General features: G+C 37.0%; 3 protein-coding genes and 2 non-coding genes across 7 annotated transcripts in view; 2 read left to right on the forward strand and 3 right to left on the reverse strand.

Moving 5' to 3' along the window:
• Window positions 1–58: 58 nt before the first annotated feature.
• On the reverse strand, window positions 59–891 carry LOC138179996 (cytochrome c oxidase subunit 6A1, mitochondrial). The gene is made up of 3 exons (XM_069113343.1): window positions 717–891; window positions 336–487; window positions 59–234 (listed from the first exon to the last, which is right to left on the reverse strand). The coding sequence occupies exons 1-3, from the start codon at window positions 817–819 to the stop codon at window positions 148–150; spliced, it is 342 nt and encodes a 113-aa protein (XP_068969444.1). The 5' UTR covers window positions 820–891; the 3' UTR covers window positions 59–147.
• Window positions 892–904: 13 nt separating this feature from the next.
• Window positions 905–21,306, forward strand: part of S6KL (ribosomal protein S6 kinase like) — a 67,904-nt gene continuing 47,502 nt past the window's right edge. The window contains exons 1-9 of one of the 3 annotated variants that reach the window (XM_069113317.1): window positions 905–1,026; window positions 1,104–1,222; window positions 2,150–2,211; window positions 2,365–2,459; window positions 2,528–2,795; window positions 2,876–2,960; window positions 3,030–3,137; window positions 3,215–3,373; window positions 3,451–3,539. In XM_069113317.1, coding sequence (XP_068969418.1) covers window positions 2,155–2,211; window positions 2,365–2,459; window positions 2,528–2,795; window positions 2,876–2,960; window positions 3,030–3,137; window positions 3,215–3,373; window positions 3,451–3,539 — 861 coding nt within the window. In that variant the 5' untranslated portion in view covers window positions 905–1,026; window positions 1,104–1,222; window positions 2,150–2,154. Of the gene's footprint in view, window positions 1,027–1,103; window positions 1,223–1,558; window positions 1,633–2,149; window positions 2,212–2,364; window positions 2,460–2,527; window positions 2,796–2,875; window positions 2,961–3,029; window positions 3,138–3,214; window positions 3,374–3,450; window positions 3,540–21,306 lie in introns of those variants that run through there. The other 2 variants (XM_069113318.1, XM_069113319.1) reach the window with 2 other exon arrangements.
• TRNAW-CCA (transfer RNA tryptophan (anticodon CCA)) lies at window positions 3,823–3,894 on the forward strand. The gene has a single exon. It is a non-coding gene; the product is annotated as a tRNA-Trp (tRNA).
• On the reverse strand, window positions 4,464–4,537 carry TRNAN-GUU (transfer RNA asparagine (anticodon GUU)). The gene has a single exon. It is a non-coding gene; the product is annotated as a tRNA-Asn (tRNA).
• bnb (bangles and beads) lies at window positions 6,347–14,305 on the reverse strand. The gene is made up of 3 exons (XM_069113292.1): window positions 13,922–14,305; window positions 8,311–8,867; window positions 6,347–8,206 (listed from the first exon to the last, which is right to left on the reverse strand). The coding sequence occupies exons 2-3, from the start codon at window positions 8,857–8,859 to the stop codon at window positions 7,346–7,348; spliced, it is 1,410 nt and encodes a 469-aa protein (XP_068969393.1). The 5' UTR covers window positions 8,860–8,867; window positions 13,922–14,305; the 3' UTR covers window positions 6,347–7,345.

Genomic DNA, 21,306 nt, shown 5'->3' on the forward strand with positions numbered 1-21,306 from the left:
GAATTGTTTTTAGCATGTAATTATAGATATATGTGAATTCTGATCAAGTAAATATATATACACTTCACTAAATTCAAATTTATTTTTTTATGTTTTCAGCAATACAGATTAAACACATACAAACTATATATTAATTCTATTAAATAGCTACTCTTCTTCGTAACCAATACCAGGTACATAATTCTTTTTCGCATTATGAAAGAGTGAATGTTTTCCATCCTTCCATGGGAAACCCTACACAAAGACAAAAATAATTAAATCTTGCGACAGTATTTAGTACTTTTGCAACTATTTTAGTATTTTTAATTATTTTTTTCTTCCTATTTAAATCTTACCTTATTCATTATTTTCATATATGGATAGTGAATGAACTCTGGAGCTGGTTCATGATTTTCTTCAAGAACTTTGATATAGCAATTAACCATAGCAACTCCCAATAAAGGAACACCCACAAAAAAGGTGATAAACTTAAATATTTTAACAGTATCTAAAATCAAGTGGAACGATAAATTATACTTATGTAACCACAGATTTCTAACTTTTAATAGAATTACAAATTTTCACATTAATGCTAAAACAAGATATTGATAAGGAGTATTCTTTATTTCAGATTTTGTAAGAAAATACGCTTTGATAAAACAGAAAGTTTAAAGAATTAGAAATCACATTTTTCCGTGTCATTAAAAATCTTGTAAATGGAATTTTTCATAATTTACCGTTGGAAACAGGATGTTGACGTTCTTCCACTGTTTTTATATATTCTGCCATACCCCGTGTGAAAGTACGGCCAAATTGGCCCACCCTTAGTATCTTCGACATTTTGCGAGGAAGAGGAGTAGAACGCAAGGGAAAAGTACAGATACTGATTTTATTCAATTACATCACTACATGAACATACGTCTCAATTCTCAATATAATTATTTTATTTCTCTACAGATGTCGCTCAATGTTTCTCCAGAAATAAAGTCAACATTACTCGTCGCTGATAAGTCAGTCATCTACCATGCAGTATCCTCGTCTCTGGTGGTATGTAACTATGTATATACTATTCAGCTATTATAAAAATTTTTAGAAAATTTAGAAGTTTCAACTCTGCTTTCCAGGTTGACTACAATCAATAAGTATGTAATCTAAATAATTAAGATAAATGAAAAGGTAGAAAAATTATAAGTAAAAGAGAAAGATTGATCAAAATAGTAATAAATTCCATTGAAAACTTTATGTAAGTTTAATTTGGTGTTTACTTTTTACAATAGAGTGAAAAATCAATCGTTTTCATTTCTCTACGAAGAGCACATAGATATTATTGTTAACATTTTATAAATATTGAATTACCTTTTTAACGTATTTTTATAATTAGGATATTAAAGTTATACATTATTTTCAAATAATGGAAGATAAATTTTTACATTAGTGTGTATATGTGTGTGTACATGCTAGTTTATATGGGAAAAATGTATATTTACAAGAAAATAAATCCATTTTGTACGTCATTTGTATAAAGATAAGTCACGTGATATTTTATCCGTTATTTTAATTTCTGATAATTCAAATCGTATGCAGTACTCTATACAATATCTGTTTCATCTCTCCTCTTTTCGATTGAAATAGAAAAATTATTTTATTATCAGAGTATGTTTATAAAGTAATTTAATAGTAATAATACTTAAATGGCATGTTTTAGTAATATTACTTACATACATATATTTAAAATTATTCATTTCAATCATACCTTGGATAAAATGCATAGTCCTCGGACATCTTAAAATGATTAATACATATTTTATTAATTCAATGTATGAATAATTATATATAATAGCTAAAATATTAATTATGATTTGTTTTTGGTGTAGTATCAATCCTTGAAATTCAAAATATACATACATATGTACATGTGTTACATACAGCAATACACATACAGATGCATAATAATTTTTATAATAATGGTTTTATAATAAATTTTATTATTAATGATAAAACTATATTAATTTAACTAAATATCAAACTTATTCTGTTCTAAAAATAAATATACATATGACACGTTTTATAACGCATTTAAGATAAATAAATGAACGTGAAAGAAATGATTATTTATTATACTTATTCAATGAATAAATCAAGATGTTGAATAAAAATTAATATTTTTCAGTTCGAATGGGTAATTCTATCACAAAAAATAATTATCACAATAATCAGAAGTATACTAGTCAGGTATATATCATTTAAAATTGTAAATAAAACATAGGTTATAAATTATAACCTATATAATAGTAGATAATGTTATTAATAAGACCAACTACTTATATATAATTGTATCTCAATTGATAAAGATTAATAAATACTATTATAATATTTTTTATGCAGTATAGCCTTAGTGATATAATTGGTGGAAGTTGCATTGGATCAACGCAATCTTCGCAGAAAGAAACTAAATCATGGTCTCGTGCTTCTTGCAGAAGGTAATTGTAATAGTTTATAATTTTTATGCATTTAATAATCCGTATGTAATAAGTATTTGATTTTATAGCTGGAGCGAAGGTACATTATATGATCCATTGGGTACTTCGAAAACATTGTGGCCTGTATCACGTTGTCAGGCTATGTTTCTTCCAGAATTTCAAATAAGACAAGTATCTCTGCAAAATGCTTATATATTTTTAAGCATAATAGCCAAAGGAGCTTATGGAAAAGTATATAAAATTCAGAAACAAGATACTGGAGAATTTTTTGCTTTAAAAGTAATCAGTAAAGCTAAAGTGGTTGCAGAAAATGGTATAATGCAGGCTAAACAGGAAGTATGTATGCTTTTAAGATTGAAGGCATGTTTATTTTCACTTTGTATTGTAATTGAATTCATACATATATTCAATATTAGGTATCAATACAAAAATTGGTTGGTCATCACCCATTTATATTAGATTGCTCTCACAGGTGGCAAGGAAGGAAAACATTGTACATATGTAAGCTTATTGTAATTATGTTATTATTAGTTATTGTTAGATATGTTTCTTAATATGCATTAATTCCAGTAACTAACTATGTTGGTGGAGGAGAGTTATTTTCATTAGTCGAGCAATGTGGTTCTCTGCCTGAAAATATAGTTAGAATATATGTAGCAGAGGTTGCTTTAGCTATTGGTAAATATACATCGTTTTGAATTGATCATTCAATATGAGATAGAATTTATATGTTTCTTTGTTATTGTGTCTTAAAGATTTCTTACACAATGCTGGTGTTGTACATAGAGATATAAAAGCTACAAATGTTCTATTGGATGAGGAAGGTCATGCTATAATTATTGATTTTGGTCTTGCAAAGTGGTTAAATCATACAGAAAGAACACATACGCTTTGTGGAACTCCAGAATATATGGGCAAGTACAAAAATGTATATAAAATATAAAAATTATATAAAGTATAACTATTTTTCACTTGATGTATCTTGTTATAGCACCAGAAATATTCAGTAGACAGTATTATGGACAAGAGGTAGATTGGTGGTCATTGGGAGTACTAGCTTGTTTCATGCTTACAAATCAGGTATGTATGATATATATATATTTTTTCTTTTTTCTCTTAAAGTAATTTTAAATATGACATGAAATGTACTATCAACATACTAATATTGGAATTACAATCATTTCAATACAAGAAGTAGAAGATAAAACCTGAAGTATAGTAGAAAAAATATATTTTTAAATATATATTGATTCATTTATTGAAATCAAAGTGATAGTTCTTAATATGCTATTCTATTTTATATACTCTTATGTTTAACAATGTTAGTACGTTATAACTATCTTAAAAGATAGTGCAGTCCGTGGACTCCGTGGCGCAACGGTAGCGCGTCTGACTCCAGATCAGAAGGTTGCGTGTTCAAATCACGTCGGGGTCAAAGTTTATTTTTATAATTTCTTTTTTACATTTTTTTTACATTTAACATGCGGAATATGAAGTAAATTTTATAGGTTCATTTTTAGTTGAATAAAGATTATATTTATTGTTATTATTTATCATTTTATGAAGTCAGCAAATTTCTTTCTATGCACAATATATGGTAGAAGACCACTTATGCAGTTTTTATGAATTTTTATATTTTATATATATAGCAAAGCTGAATAAATGATCAATTTTCTTTTGGTAATTGGTAGGCATTTTTTCACTTTTTAAAAATAGTAAGTGATTTTTTTTATATCATTTTATCCTAATATGCTTAAAAGGCATATATAGATTACTATTAACTGAGAATATACAATTAATATTACAGAGAGTTTTCTATAATATATTTGCTGTTTTAACATTTAAACTAAGTCCTAAGAGTTTGTATCTAAGTAATGTTTAATATTTGAATAAGTATTTTTTTTTTTTAGCGATCTACAATATTAATGAGTGATTAATATTGTTAATGATAATAGAAAAAGGATTGAATTACAGTAGAATTTGTTTAGGATCAAAAAATAATTTCGCCCCCGGGTGGGCTCGAACCACCAACCTTTCGGTTAACAGCCGAACGCGCTAGCCGATTGCGCCACGGAGGCAGTTGAATGGGAAGTTCTTTTCAAGTCTTTTGTTGCCGTTTCCTATCTTTTCAATGTTAATTTTGTTTTATGCTTTTATTTTGTAATTTATTATTTACAATATTTCTTTTATCTTAATGACATATTTTATATAAGAACTACTTTTAATTTGTTGCATGTTGTAAGATCTTATGATAGATTGAATCTTATGATAGAAGTTTCATCGCGGTTCATAAAAAGAAATATTTTTGCCCGTATTTAATATATTATTATATATACTTATACTCATCATTGAACATTAATACAGTCTTTTTATTTCTTTTTGAATTGGATACTTCGTTATATATTCAGAATTATTTATTTAAGAATAGTTATTAAATAATTTACAAAATATGTATGTATGTTGTTGAGTAGGTCTTTTCTAGAATATTGTGTTAGTATTAGTAACAGTATTAATATATATAATATAATAATAATTGAATTGAATTTTAAAACAATATGTGATTTCGATATGAAACATCGATGACTTTAATGATTCGTCATTACTATGATAAAATCAAAATCATTGTCATTCATCAAATTAAATTATCTATAAGCGTAATTACACGAAATCAAACATTAACTGCAACATCTACAAAATAACATATGGAATGTTATTGGAACGGTTGTTTAAATATAATAATTAAACACCGTCATGAAACCACCGGTATGCAAATATTTATGCAAATTGATATTCTTATGGATACTATTAAAAAAATGAAACCTGAACAGGAATTTGTTTCATCTAGTAAATCTTCTAACGAGTGTTTTGAATATTTCACATATCTTTGCACATTATATATATTTTTGCATTTCCAAATTCTCAATAAATGCATAAAAGTCTGCAGTCAAATTGTCATATGTGTACATTTCAATTGTTATACGTTTCGTATTGTATCGAGGAACACATAGATGTCGTGGAACTAAGTTCCAAGTAGAGACGTAATTATTTTCCCGTGAACCGTGTCTTGTACACTTTTCGTCGGCCGTTCTTGCGTAAAAGCATGCAACGGGCACTCGAATTGAAGAAATCCAACGAGCGTATCTCTCTGGCTCGTTGCAAAATCCTTCGGTGCCTTGACATTTTCGCCGGGTCCACTCACCTCGCGTATCCTCTGTTTACGAAGCGTGTTCTCGGGCACGTTAACTTTTCATACGGCCTTTTGATGAATCGACGTATGTGCCACGTCATGTCATGAAGAAATGTCGTCGTACCTGGCGCGATCACGATATCATCGTTAACCATGAGATTCACGCGAATCTTTGACTCTTGTGCAAGTGCATTCTCGATAGAAAACGATTCATCGTCACTTAGACTTTTTTTCAGGAACCAGCCATAATACGTAAATTACGACAAAAGTGTAAACACATATTTTACTTTAGAAGATCTTGTTTTATCAATTACTCGATTTAACATTTTAAGATTATTTACTGCTTTGATTTGAGATTTCAAGATTATATCCTGATCAATGATTTAGTTTGAAATTTTAAGATTATATTTTGGTCAATGATTTTATCAAAGATTTTTATTTTTTCATTTCTATTTGATATCTGTGATTGAATATTCAATGAAACAGGTTTGAAGTTATGAATTTTGTAATCTTGTCTTATCGATGATAAATAATGACACGATTCGAATGAATTGTATCGACTATCCTCTTACAAATGTTAGTCCTGATGCATTCGGATCCTTCGTTCTTAATTTTGTTTTTCTAATAAATGACAAGGAAGGATTTTTTAAATTCAAAGATAACTAGATGCATGCAAGGAGGGAACATTGTCAACAACACGTTGTCCACAGTAATAATAATAATTATTATTATAACGATGATAGCAATAATACAAATAATAATATTAATAATAGCGATACTGGTACTAAATCGTAATAATAATAATAATATTAATAATAATAATGACACGTATCTCTAAAAAAAAAAGAAGACAGAGTCGAGCTACATACTAGTTTTATTGGGATGAGGTTGTGGTTGTGGTTCGTGTGTGGTTTTTTGAGAGGAAAAAAATAAAGAGGAGTCTTGGGGTTGGGGGATTTGGGATGAGGATACTAAAATATTAGGGGCCGGTTTCGTCCCCGCGGACAGATCGCGGTGTCCGCCGGGACGAAGAAAAGGATGATCCCTGGCGTGCGCCAAGTCAGATCCCTAATAAGGGTGACCACGTGTTCCTGATAGGTGATTCTTCTTGTGTCTATTTCTTCTTTGAACACTCGATCGAGTCTTCGTTACCTCCATCATCGTCGTCTTCATCATCGTTGTTCTCATGAATGTTATTCCGATGTGTCCTAAGTTAAAAATCCCCCACAGCCAGGTCGCCACGTGATCATCCTGCCCCGAGTCGATGAATTTTTTCTCTCGGAATCGTAGCGCGCCGGGGGAAGTTTTGGTCCCTGCCACAGAATTGATCGCGCAATCTCTCTCTCCCATTCACACCGATATACACTCTCACTCCGTCTCGTTCTCTCTCTCCCGTTCCCGTTCATACTTCCTCTGACGTACACGCTCTCTCCCGCTCGTTTTGCTTTATCTGGGCCGAAAAACTCGCGCATCCTTCTTCATCTTCTTATTCATCATTTTTTTTTGTGAGTTTTTTCCTTGTTTCTTCTTTTTCAAAATGTTTTGTCCCATTTTTATCTGGTCGATGGTGATGAACGCAAAATGGTCTGGACGAGTGGCGAGCCAGTATCCGCGCTTCGTTCGATGTTATTTGATTTCTTCGGGGCTGTTGTTCTTCGTCTTCCCGCCTCTCGCTGCGACCGCTATTTCAATCGTTCACTTATACTGTCAGTTCTTGCGGTTTAGGCAGCAATTCCGGCTTAGACTCTTCAGCTGGTTTGGACTCTTGTTTGGAGGAGGACTCCTCGGAGGATTTCTCTTCCTCGCTGCCCTTGCTTTCCTTCTTCTCAGCCGATTTTTCTTCAGAAGATTCGTCTGATTTCGCTTCTTTCGCTTCTTTCGCGGGTTCCTGCTGTTTCTGTGGTTCTTCCTTCTTTTCCTCGGCTTGTTCAGACTTTGCTTGAGGCTGAGCTTCCGCGGTTTCGCGTTTAGCCTGGCTAGATTCGGCTGATTTGGCCGCCGATTGTTCCACAGATTCTTGAACGTTACTGGAAGCAGATGCTGTAGCAGATACTTCGGCGCTCTTTGCTTCCTTTTCAGGTTGAGCAGCGGCTTCAGCAGGCTTCTCCTCGGTCTTGGCCGAATCTTCGGGGCTGATTGCAGGTTGTTCGATCGCAGGTTGTTCAAGAGGAAGCTGAATCTTCTCGTTCTTGGCAGCTGGTTTGTTCTCTTCTGGGGATTTAGCTTGATCTTGTTGGCTCTTTTCAGCTTCAACAGCTGGCTGTTCTATTTTCTTCTCTTCCGGAGCAGCTACCTCGGCGTCGCGGGTCACACGGTCGGGTTTGTCCTCAGCCTTCTTTTCCTGTTCCTCTTGTGGCTTCTCGAGCTTCTTTTCCTCCGCAGCTGGCTGAGCCTTTTCTTCCGATTCGGAAGCTGCTGAGCTAGCCTCATCGTCTTTTCGCACGCTTGGTTTCGCTTCCTCAGCTTTCTTTTCTTCCTTTGCTTCTTCTTTAGCAGCTTCTCCGCTTTTCTCCGCTGAATCTACTTGTTCGGAGCTTTTGCCCTCTGGGACTACAGCCTTCTGTAATATAAACACGATCCAGTTAAGAAAACCAAATTCTATCGTCTACAACAGCAAAGAAACTCGAATATCGTAATGTATATCATAGCATAATTCAAACTTACAACAACGGGTTGCTCTACTAGAACATCAGCACTATCCTTTTTTTGCGGAACAACTTGCACTACAGTTTCGTGAGATTCGGAAGCCGCCTGCTTCAGACCTTCTTCCTCCTTCTTGGCTTCTAGAGCCTGTTCAGGCTTTTGTTCTTGCTCAGGTTGTTGAGCCTCCTGTGGTTGTTGTTGCGGCTGCAGTTGCTCAGGCTTCTTTTCCTGGCCAGCTTCCTCCTTTTTCTCCTCGGGTTTCGCTTGCTGAGCTTCCTCTTTCTTCTCCTCAGCCTTTTCAGATAGTTGGGCGCTTTCACCCGCGGGTTCGCTCCTCACGCTTGGTTTCTCAGCTTCGGCAGGTTTCGCTTCGGCAGGCGCTGGTTCAGCAGCCTCCACGTTTGGTGCTGCAACGGCTTCAGGAGCTACTGGAATCCCTGAGTTGCTTGGGTTCGCCGATTTTTCCAGAGGAACTACTTGTAGAGGTTCCTGATTTTCAGCTACGGGCATCGAGAGCACCGTTTTCTGGCCGAGCAGGCACAGTATCGTTATTACGAGTAACTTCGTCATCTTGATATCTGTAAATGAAAACGGAGCTTTTGGTAATTCGTTCTTTTTCGATTTCTATATTAATATTAGTACTATCAGAGTGATGGAAATATCCGATTTATAATTTTGCATATAATTTTGTAAAGAATTTGAACGATTTTTTCTTTGCACTAGGTTTTCAATTGTTTGGGGGTCAATTTCTTTGATACAAACTTCGTTTATATAATTATATATTTCGATATAATGCTTTTATATATCTTCTATTTTGATCTTTTTTGGTACAAACTGCATTTTATACAATTGCTTTGGTACATCATTTTTATATATCTTTTATTTAGAATAGATGATATTTAACGTTGATAAATTTAATGAACACTTTACGAAAGCAGAGCTTTAGTTCTATTTTTGTAATGAATTACAAATATCAAGCTTAATAATCATCCTATTAATTCGAAGGACTATTCCACGGAATATGTAAAAGTTACGACTATCAGATACTAACGTAAGTGAAAGAAAATCAGAGATAACATTGTACCCTAATGCATAAATCTCTTCGTAAACGATCATTTAATCTCGACCAACCGGATGTAGAACCCGAACTAAAGTTATCACGGATCGGAAACACCGTAAAGATTCAGAAATAATGTCATGTCGGACAGAAAGGTTCTAGTATGTATGGAGCGTAGAGAGAGGAAACGAGGGACGTTTCTCGCAATCTTCCAGTTAGGAGAGCGGACGTGAGTACACGAGCTCCTCTTTCGTACTTGGCATGAATGGAGAACGCGGCCGCATGAATGGACCGCCGATAGACGCGCGAGACGAAAAGCAGGCTGCGCGTCAGAATGTGACATACAGAGAGAGAGAGAAGGGGGGGGGAGAGAAGGAAAGAATGAAAATTGGAAGATGGACAAGGGGCTGCTAGAGGAATCGGCAGGAGGGAGAGGGACGTAGGTGACATTGAACCGAATGCATTGAACAAGACGAGCGTTATGGAACTAATGACAGGATGCGTGTCCCTCGCGTTCGTTACGCGCGCACATTCGCGCGTTTTCTCCGCATGATCGCGTCTTCTTCTTCGTTCTACTCTTTGTTCTTCTCGTTTCTTCACGAATGAACGCGTGTCGTACTCGCGTGTTCTTCAACGGATGTTAGGAATAGTTGAAAGGGTGCTGAGAGCATCTGAGATTTCAATCTGGATAATTATTTCTTCATAGATTGTACCAGAGAAGATTATAGAAGGATTGTCAGAGTATTTTGAAGATTTCCAATAGAGAAACTTTGAATATTTTGGTTACTTGAAGATTTTCAATGAGAAGGCTTCGAATTAATTATTTGAAGATTTTTAATAATAGAAGCTTTGAGTTGATTATTCGAAGATCTTCAATGTGGGAATTGACTTCGAGATGGATAAATAGATAAATAATAATTGAGAAATTATTTGTTAATTGCCGTGAAATAAAAGGAGAACGAAAGAGAATGAACGTTGTTGCGTGCATCGCGAACGGAAAGTGAAACATGGGTGTAACTTCCGCAATAGGTGGAAACGGAAGGCGAGAGAGGACATTGTTTGGTTGGATGGAAATCGAGTCGTTGCAACGATCAAGATACGCCTCGAAAAAAAGCAGAACATTGTTCATCTGTTGTATCGCGAACCATGAAAACACTAAAAGTATGTATATACATTCCCAACTATAAGTTCTAACTATTTTATTATAAATCTGTTATTCATAAAGGATGTATCTGTATGTACACGTTGCTATTATACGAGCTTATGACCAGTAGTGTGCCTATATAAACCTATATGCGCATAATCGAACTCGCTTAAGTCTAATTATAAAACGTCGACCACTATCAGGAAGTTCATCGTCGTGTAAATCGATTCCGCTGCGCACATCGGTATCGTATGGTCGTTACGAAGCCTTTAACGAGTATCGAGGTACATAAGTAGATACGGCAGAGTGGGCAGACACGAAACCAGAGACTATCGTCGCGGTGTCGCGTGGACACGATTTGCTTCGCGAGTGCAGTTTGCGATCAAGCGAAATGCAAAACGCTGACGAAACTAAACGCAAAACGCTAAGGAAACTAAACACGCGCATATACAAGCGTTAAACTGGTCCGCGAGCTATGTAACGGAATAAAAAAGAAAAAGAAAGAAGGAAAAATCAAGCACGATAGCATTCTTTCGATTCCACACCAGCGTAGAGCGACCTTCCGTTCAGGAGGCTCGAGCTTGCGTCCAATCAAGCGGGTAATTTATACAGAGAGGAAGCTGTTCCCGTTGCATGTACAGCCAGAAATGCTCGAGCGCGAACGTTCCATCGTAAAAATCGAAACTGCTGCAACAATGGCAGCGAACAAGTCCGAGGGAACGGTTCTATGCCCATATTTGTAAAACGACGATGCTCGAGGATCGCTTTTAAGAAGAGACGAGAAACTGTTCGTTCACGAAGAGAAAAAGCGGTTGCCGCGTTATCTGAAACACAGACACGCCTTCTGGAGAACGCAACCATCGTGGAATGCGCGCTGAGAAGGTGAACGCAAAGTCAGAGAGGGAAAACGGGAGGATAAAGGGGGAAAAACTGGGCGACAGCCGCGACCTGGGCGAGGAAAGAGGCGGCTGAACGGTCCAGTTTTTACGATACTAGCGCGCCACTTCGCTCTTGGCGTTCGCCAATTGGTCAACACGCAGGAGGTGAACCGTTCCGTTCTGTTATTACGCTCGTGCTCAACTTTAATTTTGGTACAAGCGATTGCTATCAACTGAGAACTTCGTTCCCGATAAACTTCCATTTTATGCTCTTTCTTCTTTCTAGAATTTTCGTCGTACGATTCAATTTGAAAAATCATTCTTATACACACATGTAAGTTTCATAGAGCGAACAAAGATGGAGTATTCTCCATGTAGGAAAGAGGTGAACGTTCAGAGGCGGCTCGTTGAAGACGAGAAGCGAAATTAAGGGGCAAGTATACATTAGCGAGTCGCATAATCGACATTAATAACAATCGTCCAGGCCTGATCATGTTGCAAGCGGACGTAATGGGCCGCAATAAAGTTAATTGCAAATTACTTTGCGAGTCACGGACGTGGAGGTAACGTTTGCACGCGTATATAAGTGTATACATATACATATATATGTATGTATATATATTTTGAACGTACGCGCTCGGCATTTCGGCTAATTGCAATTCGGTCAGATTGTCATTTGATAGGGTAGTACAGGAGAGAGGAAGATGAAGAAGAAGTGGAAGATAGGAAGGGGAGGATCTGAAGTGCCGCAAGAAAATTAAAGTCACGATCTCGCGAGGGATGCAAACACGACGGAGGGATAGGTCGACGGAGAGGAAATGCCTGTGAAAGATGATGGACACCCATTACCTTATCAAGATCATCAGAGATGTAATAATGGTACGACGCTTACAAAGAAGACGGGGTCCATTGAAGTGGTTCACCGCTTCAATGCTTTCTGCTCCTTCTCTCTCTTTCTCTGAGCTCGACTCTATTCTGCGCAACACGGCATTTATTATATCGGCTCTATCCTTTTCGCGATTGTCGATCTAATCTGCGCACATTGAATCTCAACTGGACGGAGAATGCGTCGCAGTACTCGCAGTTAACGCGATCGCGCAGGAATGCCGGTTGTTGCCTCTAATCGGCTCTGAAAGAGGGGTTCCGCTGCCATTTCTCGACGTTGTTTCAATTACCATTTTAAACACTCTTTCGTTCTAATTTTATTCGTATGAGAAGCACGGTAGGAAAATTATGCTGTTTAGAAGGAGAATACCAGAGACTTTTTTTTAAAGTACCGGATACTAAGAAAATGTTTAAATTGAACGCTGTTTCGAGGAAGAATACTATTAAATTTGTTTGAAAGTAGCGAAAAGACCGAGTATGGATGTTTATAGTATTTTAAATCTTCTAGATTTAAAGTATGGAATGTTATTTCTACGTTTCGTGAATTTAAGTGATATAATAATTCTTTCAATTGATAGCATCGGAAATATTCACAATTTTGAAGAGTGTCAACAATATCAGAGTTTCTCTGAATTTCTAGCAGCACAAGATAAAGAACGCTTTTCAACTTCTAGATTTTTCAAATAAAAAGCGCGAAACTATGATTCTCTAAGTAAAAACACGAAACTACGATTTTTTGAATAAAAATCACGAAACTACGAGCGTCCACGGGATAAGATAGTAATTTTTGTATAACCCGTTTAAAAGAAAACCGCCAAATAAATTACATAAACGTTACCACGATACCAGAAACTCAACGCTTTCTACCTTTTAACGTTTGTAAAAACAAAATCTACTATATATACGTATAATTTTCGAACATTTCCATGCATTTAATCGTCGAATTTATGCGTACATTCTATTACGAACGAGAGTTAAAAGTGGAAATACAGGGAATAGATCGTAAAAAATACGAGCGATAGACGGTTCTGAGAGAAGATTCCTGGCAAATTAGAGGATCCTCGGTTGGCTTGTTCGCGCCTTGTGTGTCGCAGCCTTGCTGACGTGCAGATTAAGTAGATTAGCGACGGGTTAATTAGCCGCGGGGAAATCTTCGCGGGTCTATGGAGCAGAGAGGACGGAAAAAGGGTACGGTTGCGAGAGGAGGACAAAAATTACGCAAACGCGCGGTCATACGTTGCGAAATATACGCAAATTGTATGTTCCGACGATTATTCCATTTAGCGTTTCCCTCGCTTTAATCATTGGGTTCGAAGACAGCCATTTCGCGAGACGCGATGGAGCTCTACCTGTGTACCGTGGTCGCTGATATTCTGATTCTTCTAGACACGTCTAAATACCATGAAAAATCTTACAATTCTTCGTTTCTCGTCGCAACGAAATTTCTATCGAGAGTTTAAAATTTTTGTTTATTCGTAGATGAAAAAAAAAAAAAAAGAAGAATACACGCGCGATGACATCTGGCTAACCCCGAAAAATGGAATTTTAATTTTGTAATTCTATAAAATTCGAAGAAAGGAGCGGAGCAGAATAGAAAAATCACAGCAGGCTGTCAACGATAGAGATAGGAACAACCGTGGATTCGATAAAATGATATGTTCTACTCACGTCTTTTTCTCTCCTCCGTGGAACTGGTCACAGCGGTGGCTGGTCGTCGACTTGTGTCCGGTAGACTCTTCCTAGATGCTTCTTCTCCGCTTCAGTCGCGGGGGAATTACTCTCACCGATTAAACTGTCGCTCGGAAAGAGACCGGTTCAAGAAGTAAAACTCTCGCCGATGTTATATGTGTTGCACGTTGGTTGTTGCGCGGAGCAGTGAAAACTCCGTGCTGAACAAGAGCAAAAGACAAAAGAGAGTCGGAAGAGATACCCGAGAAGTAAGTTACCCTCTTCTCTCTCTTTTTTTTCGCGCGCGTGCGATTACGCTCGTTCGCTCGAGGAAACCGTTTGGTGATATCGGGATGAAGGTTGGGTCGTGTGTCGAGATGGAATCGTCGGGGCCCCGCTTATATACCCATTTACCCACCAGCGGCACCACAGCCAGGATCGTATAGGGGGGCCCGACCCTCTTCACCCGGCATCGTACCAGGGGCCCCTCCTTTACTCTTCTCTTCTCTTCCTTCTTCCGTCGTTCTTCTTTTCTCCACCTCTGTACACCTTCCCCTTCACCCTTTCCCTATCCTCCCGCCATCTATAGTTAACAGCTATCTTTCTTCGCACCATTCAGCCGTGATTCCTACCGATCGTGTTTTCCTTCTTCCATACCCTGAGCCACGATCACCACGGGACGTGTGTGCCGCGCCGATTCCTCTCTACAACGACCCACGCCGTCTACGAGCAGGAGCAAAACGAACCGGGGGCTGCGATTCTCGCGAGAGATTTTCAAGTATCGAATCGGTTAGGTGGTTCGCGATGCGATGACTCTTCGACCCGCGGATGACACGTACCGAGATATCCAACCTGTGCACCCGTTCTTCTTCTTGTTCTTGGAATTGCTCTTGGCTCTAGGGTACATCTTGTCAACGACAGACTTTTGGATATTCGACGTTTCATTCATCTTGGACAGCCCTTTACTTTGGATTGATGAAACTTCGATGCTGATTTCGAGATCATCGATGGACGATAATACAGATAAACTTGGAGAATGGAACGATGATGTTGAAGGATTTTCGGTGGAATATCTTGTTTAGGGTCGAGGCAGCGGATAAAAGTTCGTCGCTGAAGAAGGTTCAATTGGTTGGTTTGGACGGTGATCGGTTAATCGGAAAAGAAGGTTCGAGGAACATCCAAACAAGGCTGTATATACGTGTGCTGTTGCTCGAAGTCGGCGAGTGGGCGAAACGTGTTAACTCGTCTTTTGTGAGATACGTTCGCGGAGTGAACGTTCGTTGTACCTTTGTCGGATCACGCCGCGTCGTTTCGTCGCGAGGTCGTTGATGTTCGATGGGTTTCGTTCGAGTATATTGGTTTATTCTTCGAGAGTTTGTTTCATGCCGAGAGTTTCCTTAAATATTAGTCAGTTTGGACACAAGAGTTACTTAAAGACCATCGTTGTTTTTGAGAAGACAATTGTTTATTTTGTTTCATCATTTTCTCCAAGTTAATTCAGTTTTCCTACACTCTTTGTAGTTATTGTATAAAAAAATATGAACATTTTTCGGCTCTATTTTTATTGATCGATATTCATCGACATCAAGAAGGAATATCTGTGTATTTCCTGCACTTCTACGTCAAAGTATCATATCAAAATTTTAGATTTTAAAATAATCTATTATTCCTAATGTCATTACTACATTTTTCAGTTTTCAATTACATACTTAGAACCGGACGTAAATTGTTATCCTTGAATTTTCTTACGATTAATCTTCTCTCTTCTTCTTCTTCTTCTTCTTCCATTATAAAAGTGATCAATCTTTATCGACGCGTCTATGCAAAACATCGAATCTCGTTGATCTCTCGTTGACATTCGACCCGGTGTTTCATGACACACCTGCGTGTTTAGCACGGTTCATTTTTTCCATTGTGCAAGCAGGACGATGTTTTAAAAGCAGTCCGTTCAGCATGATTCAGTATCGAGCGGAAGTGCAGCGGTAGCGCGGTGCGAGCTGTTGATAAACGTGAAAAGGACCTTGATGTTTGACCGCGATGAGTGAGGCGATAGAAATATTAGGACACGTTGATTAGCTCGTAGAACGACGATCTTTTTGGCCTCCCTGATCGTTCGTGTTCCACCATATTTCATGCAAATGAAAGCAATTTTCTTTTTAAATAATTTTGTTGAACCTGGCAGTGAGCATAAGCTTGCCCACAGAACTCCGTTTTATTATCAAACCTGACATTATTATGCAAGAAAATTCAGTATTGGCAACCCGAAACTTGCGACTTGTACAATTTCATTAACATTGATTCGATTATGCAAGAGAATCTCCTGATGAACATATTCTTTCGAATTAATTGCTAATACGAAATTCATATTATATAAATTAATGGTTGCACCAGGATCAGATGTACATAAATTATAATTAATACATTCATTAATATGTTTCTGGAATAAACTTTTGTAACCACAACTCAGGATAACGTAATGCTTCTCCTTTTTCTTAATTATCCACCAACCGCAAGTGTCTATCAATAACACGATATTTCTTCTAAAGTGAAACGCAGCGCTCAATTAAGATTTCGAATTTCTTTCGCTAAGAATTTTTGAATTTTAAATTTCCTAGCTGGTGGCTTTTGAATCTACATTTAAATTTAATTAATCAACTAGGTTTCGATTCCTGATAGAAAGTCGGAGACGTGCAATCTTTCATCGACGTTACAAATCGTAAAAACGGTAAAGAGCAGCAAGGAACGTCAGTGTGTGTCAAAATGAGTAATGTTTCTCTTTTCGGACATGGCAAAAATGAGATCTTTTGTAGTACTTGTCATGCTTACGAGCCTTTCAGGATTATTCTGTTCGTTACATAAAGTACCTCTTTCTTATTGTACTTATTATCTTTAGAAGAAGAATTATCGTTGACTCAACGTCTTAACACCTAAGGGCACACTTCGTTGCTTAAATCCACGAAATTTCGACCAAACGAGTTCAACGTGTTTTTCTCTCGTTCACCAACGAGGATGCTCATCTCTCAATGAGTGCAAACGAATCGTCTCGCACGTGTCCAACATATTCAATTACTCGAAAGACGCGCCTTTCGTGGAGCTTGTTCGCAGAACGGAAGTACGCACAGAATTTGTAACAGACCTTAACTAATTCTAATTTGGTCAGACTGGCGTCAAGTTTATGAACGGTCCTAAAAGCACGACTTTCATATCGCAACCATTATTGTATGATTTTAGAATCGATTTTACGACAATTAAATTTTCACGTTGCACTAAAAAAGATGCATTGGTTATCTTTTTTACTATTTATTTTTATTGTATAGCCGCTCAACATCGATAAATTACGATGTCCTTGAACTTTGAATTCGTAAAGAATCGTATGTTTTACAGATTTTATAAGGAGACCTGATTAATTTCGGTATAATCGTGCTTCTATTTCGAGAGAAATTATTATAAGTTGTACCGAAAGCAGATGTTTTTAGAAACCTGTTTTTAGTAGACAACTGCAACGAACTGTGATAAGTTTGCAAAATTGTACATCGAGTTTGGTAAGATCGAGCATTAAACTTTACATCAGTTATGTATCAGAATATCAAGGTGAAATTGTGGGAATAAATGTGACGAATATGATGTTTGGTTGGTAGTTTTATTTTCAACTGATCGTGCTGTTCATTTTCGCAATTCTAAAACCGTTTCGCAATTTTAGTACTGTTGGGATCAATAGGTAAGATTAAGTAGAAGTGTTTAGAATTTAAGATAGCTTCGAGATATATATACAAGATTTTCTGTGATACTATCTAATGAGTCATTACAGAGATGTATCAGTGTGGGAATTCGTGAAATGTTACAAACATTTTTATTCGAATACCCATTGTGTCGTTCCTTGCAATAATTTGTCTGGTATTTTTGCATCGTCCATTCGTTGAAAAGTTTGTTATTGCACAAGTTGGCAACTGATTGCACACGAAAAATAATTTCTCTTATCACGATTGTGAGGAACATGAGTATTGAAGCATACTTTTGAGTGGAGTAAATTACGATTAAGTCATGAATTTATATATTTTCTCAAATTTATAGGAAGGATTTTCTTACAGTCTAATTCTTTCACGATGAACACTTGTCCCAACGACAGAAATCTTCTGTTCCAATCATTACAGTGACTCATATGACTTTAGTTGTAATTAAATACAGTAGAACCTTCGTTATTTAAATACTTACCATCTACGCGTTCTGTTTTTCGAATAATCCAACAGCATATTTTCTTATCAATAAGGATTGCGTTCCTTTACTATCTATTTACTCTTTACCGTATATTACTGGACTATTTTCTCCTATTTCTTTTCCGAATAATTTTTGTCTCAATTCTGTTATGTTTATTATCAAAGTATTTCTTAACATTCAGACAAAGACAAAAAAAAAAAAATCCTTATTAATATCCTAATTTCTTGATTCAATTTTTTACCAAACTACTTTTTAAACATTCAAAACTTCCTATTTGTTAAGACGAAATGAAGTTCAAGACATAACAATTCAAAAACCGTAACATGATTAACTCAATGGCTAAACGAAAAGTCCCAATATGTCAATATATCAATATATCAAACCAATCATTAACCAAACAGCCTTCAAACGTTCGATCTGTGTATCAGTGCTACAAATCATCTCTTACAGCAATCTCCACTAGACTATTTGTCCCACCCATAGAATATTTATCCTAACTATGTCGATCGGTACTAATCGACATCGGATTAACGTCAACGTAAATCGTTTTTCGTAACGTTCGATCCGGCCGTGATTCATCGAGCCTGTTTCCTCCTCTCCTATCTTTCTTCTCTTTCTCTGTTTGCCTCGCATGTAGACACGCGTGCGTGGCCACCGCATTATGTAAACGTCGCGGGATACGTGTGAGATGCGTGCAAAAGACGGACGAGGCCGCGGCGCCGTGCCGCGACGAACCTCGCGATTTTCCATCGCGAAACGATTGGATTCGCGGGGCCGAGCGGACAATGTTGCCAAACGGGCCGACGGAGTCCGACGCGACGCATCTCGACGTTCTCGGACCGGTTCTCTTCAGGGCGAAGGTCGTCGGCTGATGTGAGGTCGTCGATACCGAACGCTTGGTGCTCGCCGGATTTTTGCTTCGAACGTTGCGCGTGGCACGCCTGATGGATAACCAGGACAGCAATTTTGGGAAGTGGGTCGCTGAATGATGTACACTATGCAAATTTATGTTTAGCTTCGTTTTTTTCTTGGTCTCTTTTTTTTTACTTTGTTTCTCATATATAGTTCTTTAGCTTTGGTACGATTGGATGTTGGAGTGGTTGGGTTTCGACAGGGTAATGGGGTTTATTATGTTTTTCAGATTTTTTTTCTTCTTTCAGATACTTTTATTTTTGTATGGTTGGTTAATGGCTCGAATCGGTGAATAACGTGTTGCAAAATTTATCTATACTTTATGTCCTTCTTTAATTAGAAGTTTTTAGAGGGCACTGTTCAAAAAAGTGTCGAATCATGTTCGACATAAGAGTGTCCGTGAAGAGAATTGACTACGACGTAGATTCGACATAGGAATTCAGAATGTTAACAATCTTCTTTTCATTTTAACAGAAACAAATTTTGTTATCTTGACGGAATTAAGAAGGTCGTTGCCATAAAAGAGTAGCAAGAGATTTCGTATATAAATCATGATTCTTACACATTTTTCTTCAAACTTAAGACATTTTTTAATGATCAAAAATACCATAAAAAATAATTGAAAGAAGGTAGCAGAGTTTAGCGCAAATAAAAGGTCAGGAAAACTGACTCGAGATCATTATTATTCGAAAAACATTATGAACAAGCGTTACATGTCCGTGTTAACAGATTAACAGATTTTCCCGCGGTGACTACCGATTAAGATCGCATGCGATCAACTCGAGAGCACTGCGAATCGCCATAAATATTTCCTGATCGGCACAAGCTTCGGTTATTCCATGGAACTTGTACCACGATAGAGGGGGAAAAATGCGAGAATGAACGTGTTATTAGTAACACTTGCTCGCAACGGGAGCCAGAATCTCGATTATTCATCCGGCGCCTTTAGCCAACGGCGTCACGATAGTTGTTCGCTTGTAAAAAGTGTTAAGAGATGTTCTCAACTTGTTTTCTACAAAAGTATTCGTTTTCTAAGAATATTATCAATTCGTTTTTCTTCCTTTCGCTTTATAAAACGTACAGATCTTTTTCTTTTTGCTTTATACAATTATCTGGATACTATATTTGACGCTTGAGATTCTCCATATATTTATAGCCTTGAGAGTTTTTTTTCTTTTTTCTTAATTCTTTTTTTCATCTTCCTTTATTCTTTATCCTTTGCTCGTGTCTTCCTTCTCTTTTTCTCTCTTCGCCTTCTTCCCTCTTCCTTATTTTTTCATTCTTATCCTTCTCTCTTCAAATTTTTTTCGCAGGCAATTGAAACAACAATTAACAAGATAAAAATGTATATATATATTCATATAATAAAAATTCTATTCTACCAATTTAAAATTAATAAACAACCACATCGATTCTACGTACATTGCAAGAATCACAATCGTGAAGCGATTGAACGTTACAGAACAGTCATAATCAGTATCGAAAAAACCTATTGCTCCAATAATTCATCCTGAAGACAAATTACAGTAATCAGCTGGGAAGCAATTGCTCGAATATCAAGCAAGGTTAATAGGCAAACTTAGTACAATATTAGATAAACGCGTATTCTGAGATGGACGACGTTGAAAATATCTGCACACGTGTTATTCCGCGATGAGAACGAAAAATCGCGTACTCAGAAGCGGGACTGTCGTTTCAGCCAGGAATAGAAGCCCTCAGGAAAGCACGTAATGACGTTCGGCATTATAAACGCGGTGTTCTTGCCGGTATCGCGGTGAATCCGCGTTTCTTCCTGGATCCTCGTGGCAGTTGCCGAGGAAACGAGCACCTTACAACCGGCGATTCCCAACCGTTACGTACCGTTAGAAGCGCGATCGTCTATGTCGCTGCTGGCGAAAAATAAGCTTTTTCCGTGTGCATCGAGAGCCACCTGAAACGGTCCGGTAATTTTGCAAGATCTACGGCTTAAAATAGACACACGATTCTCGCGTGTCAGTGCAAACCGTAGATTTTTTCCTGTTTTTTCCACACCCTCGAGAATTTCTCTGTTAACAGATATTTTAAGTCTATGGTTTGCTCGTTTTAACTTTATGTATTTTATTTAAGGTCAGATGTTTATGGAACGTTGGGTACAAGTTGGGAATCGTTGTAAGGTCGATGATGCGAAAGAATTCACGAGAAAAAGGTTTAGAATTTTAGATTAGCTTAATCTCTTCAGGGACGAATTTATTAAGGTTAGAAGACGATATTTCTTTTAT

Source organism: Bombus flavifrons, chromosome 5 (assembly GCF_040668555.2).
Source record: "Bombus flavifrons isolate JBK064 chromosome 5, iyBomFlav1_principal, whole genome shotgun sequence".
Lineage (NCBI taxonomy): Eukaryota > Metazoa > Arthropoda > Insecta > Hymenoptera > Apidae > Bombus > Bombus flavifrons.

Bases quoted from the DNA above. Each gene is read 5' to 3' on its own strand.
- LOC138179996 (XM_069113343.1), bottom strand. From the start codon at position 819: ATGTCGAAGATACTAAGGGTGGGCCAATTTGGCCGTACTTTCACACGG. The intron at 488-716 runs GTAAATTATGAA...ACTTGATTTTAG, and splicing joins TCAACATCCTGTTTCCAACG to ATACTGTTAAAATATTTAAG. The intron at 235-335 runs GTAAGATTTAAA...GTCTTTGTGTAG, and splicing joins ATATGAAAATAATGAATAAG to GGTTTCCCATGGAAGGATGG.
- bnb (XM_069113292.1), bottom strand. From the start codon at position 8,859: ATGACGAAGTTACTCGTAATAACGATACTGTGCCTGCTCGGCCAGAAA. The intron at 8,207-8,310 runs GTAAGTTTGAAT...TTTATATTACAG, and splicing joins TAGTAGAGCAACCCGTTGTT to AAGGCTGTAGTCCCAGAGGG.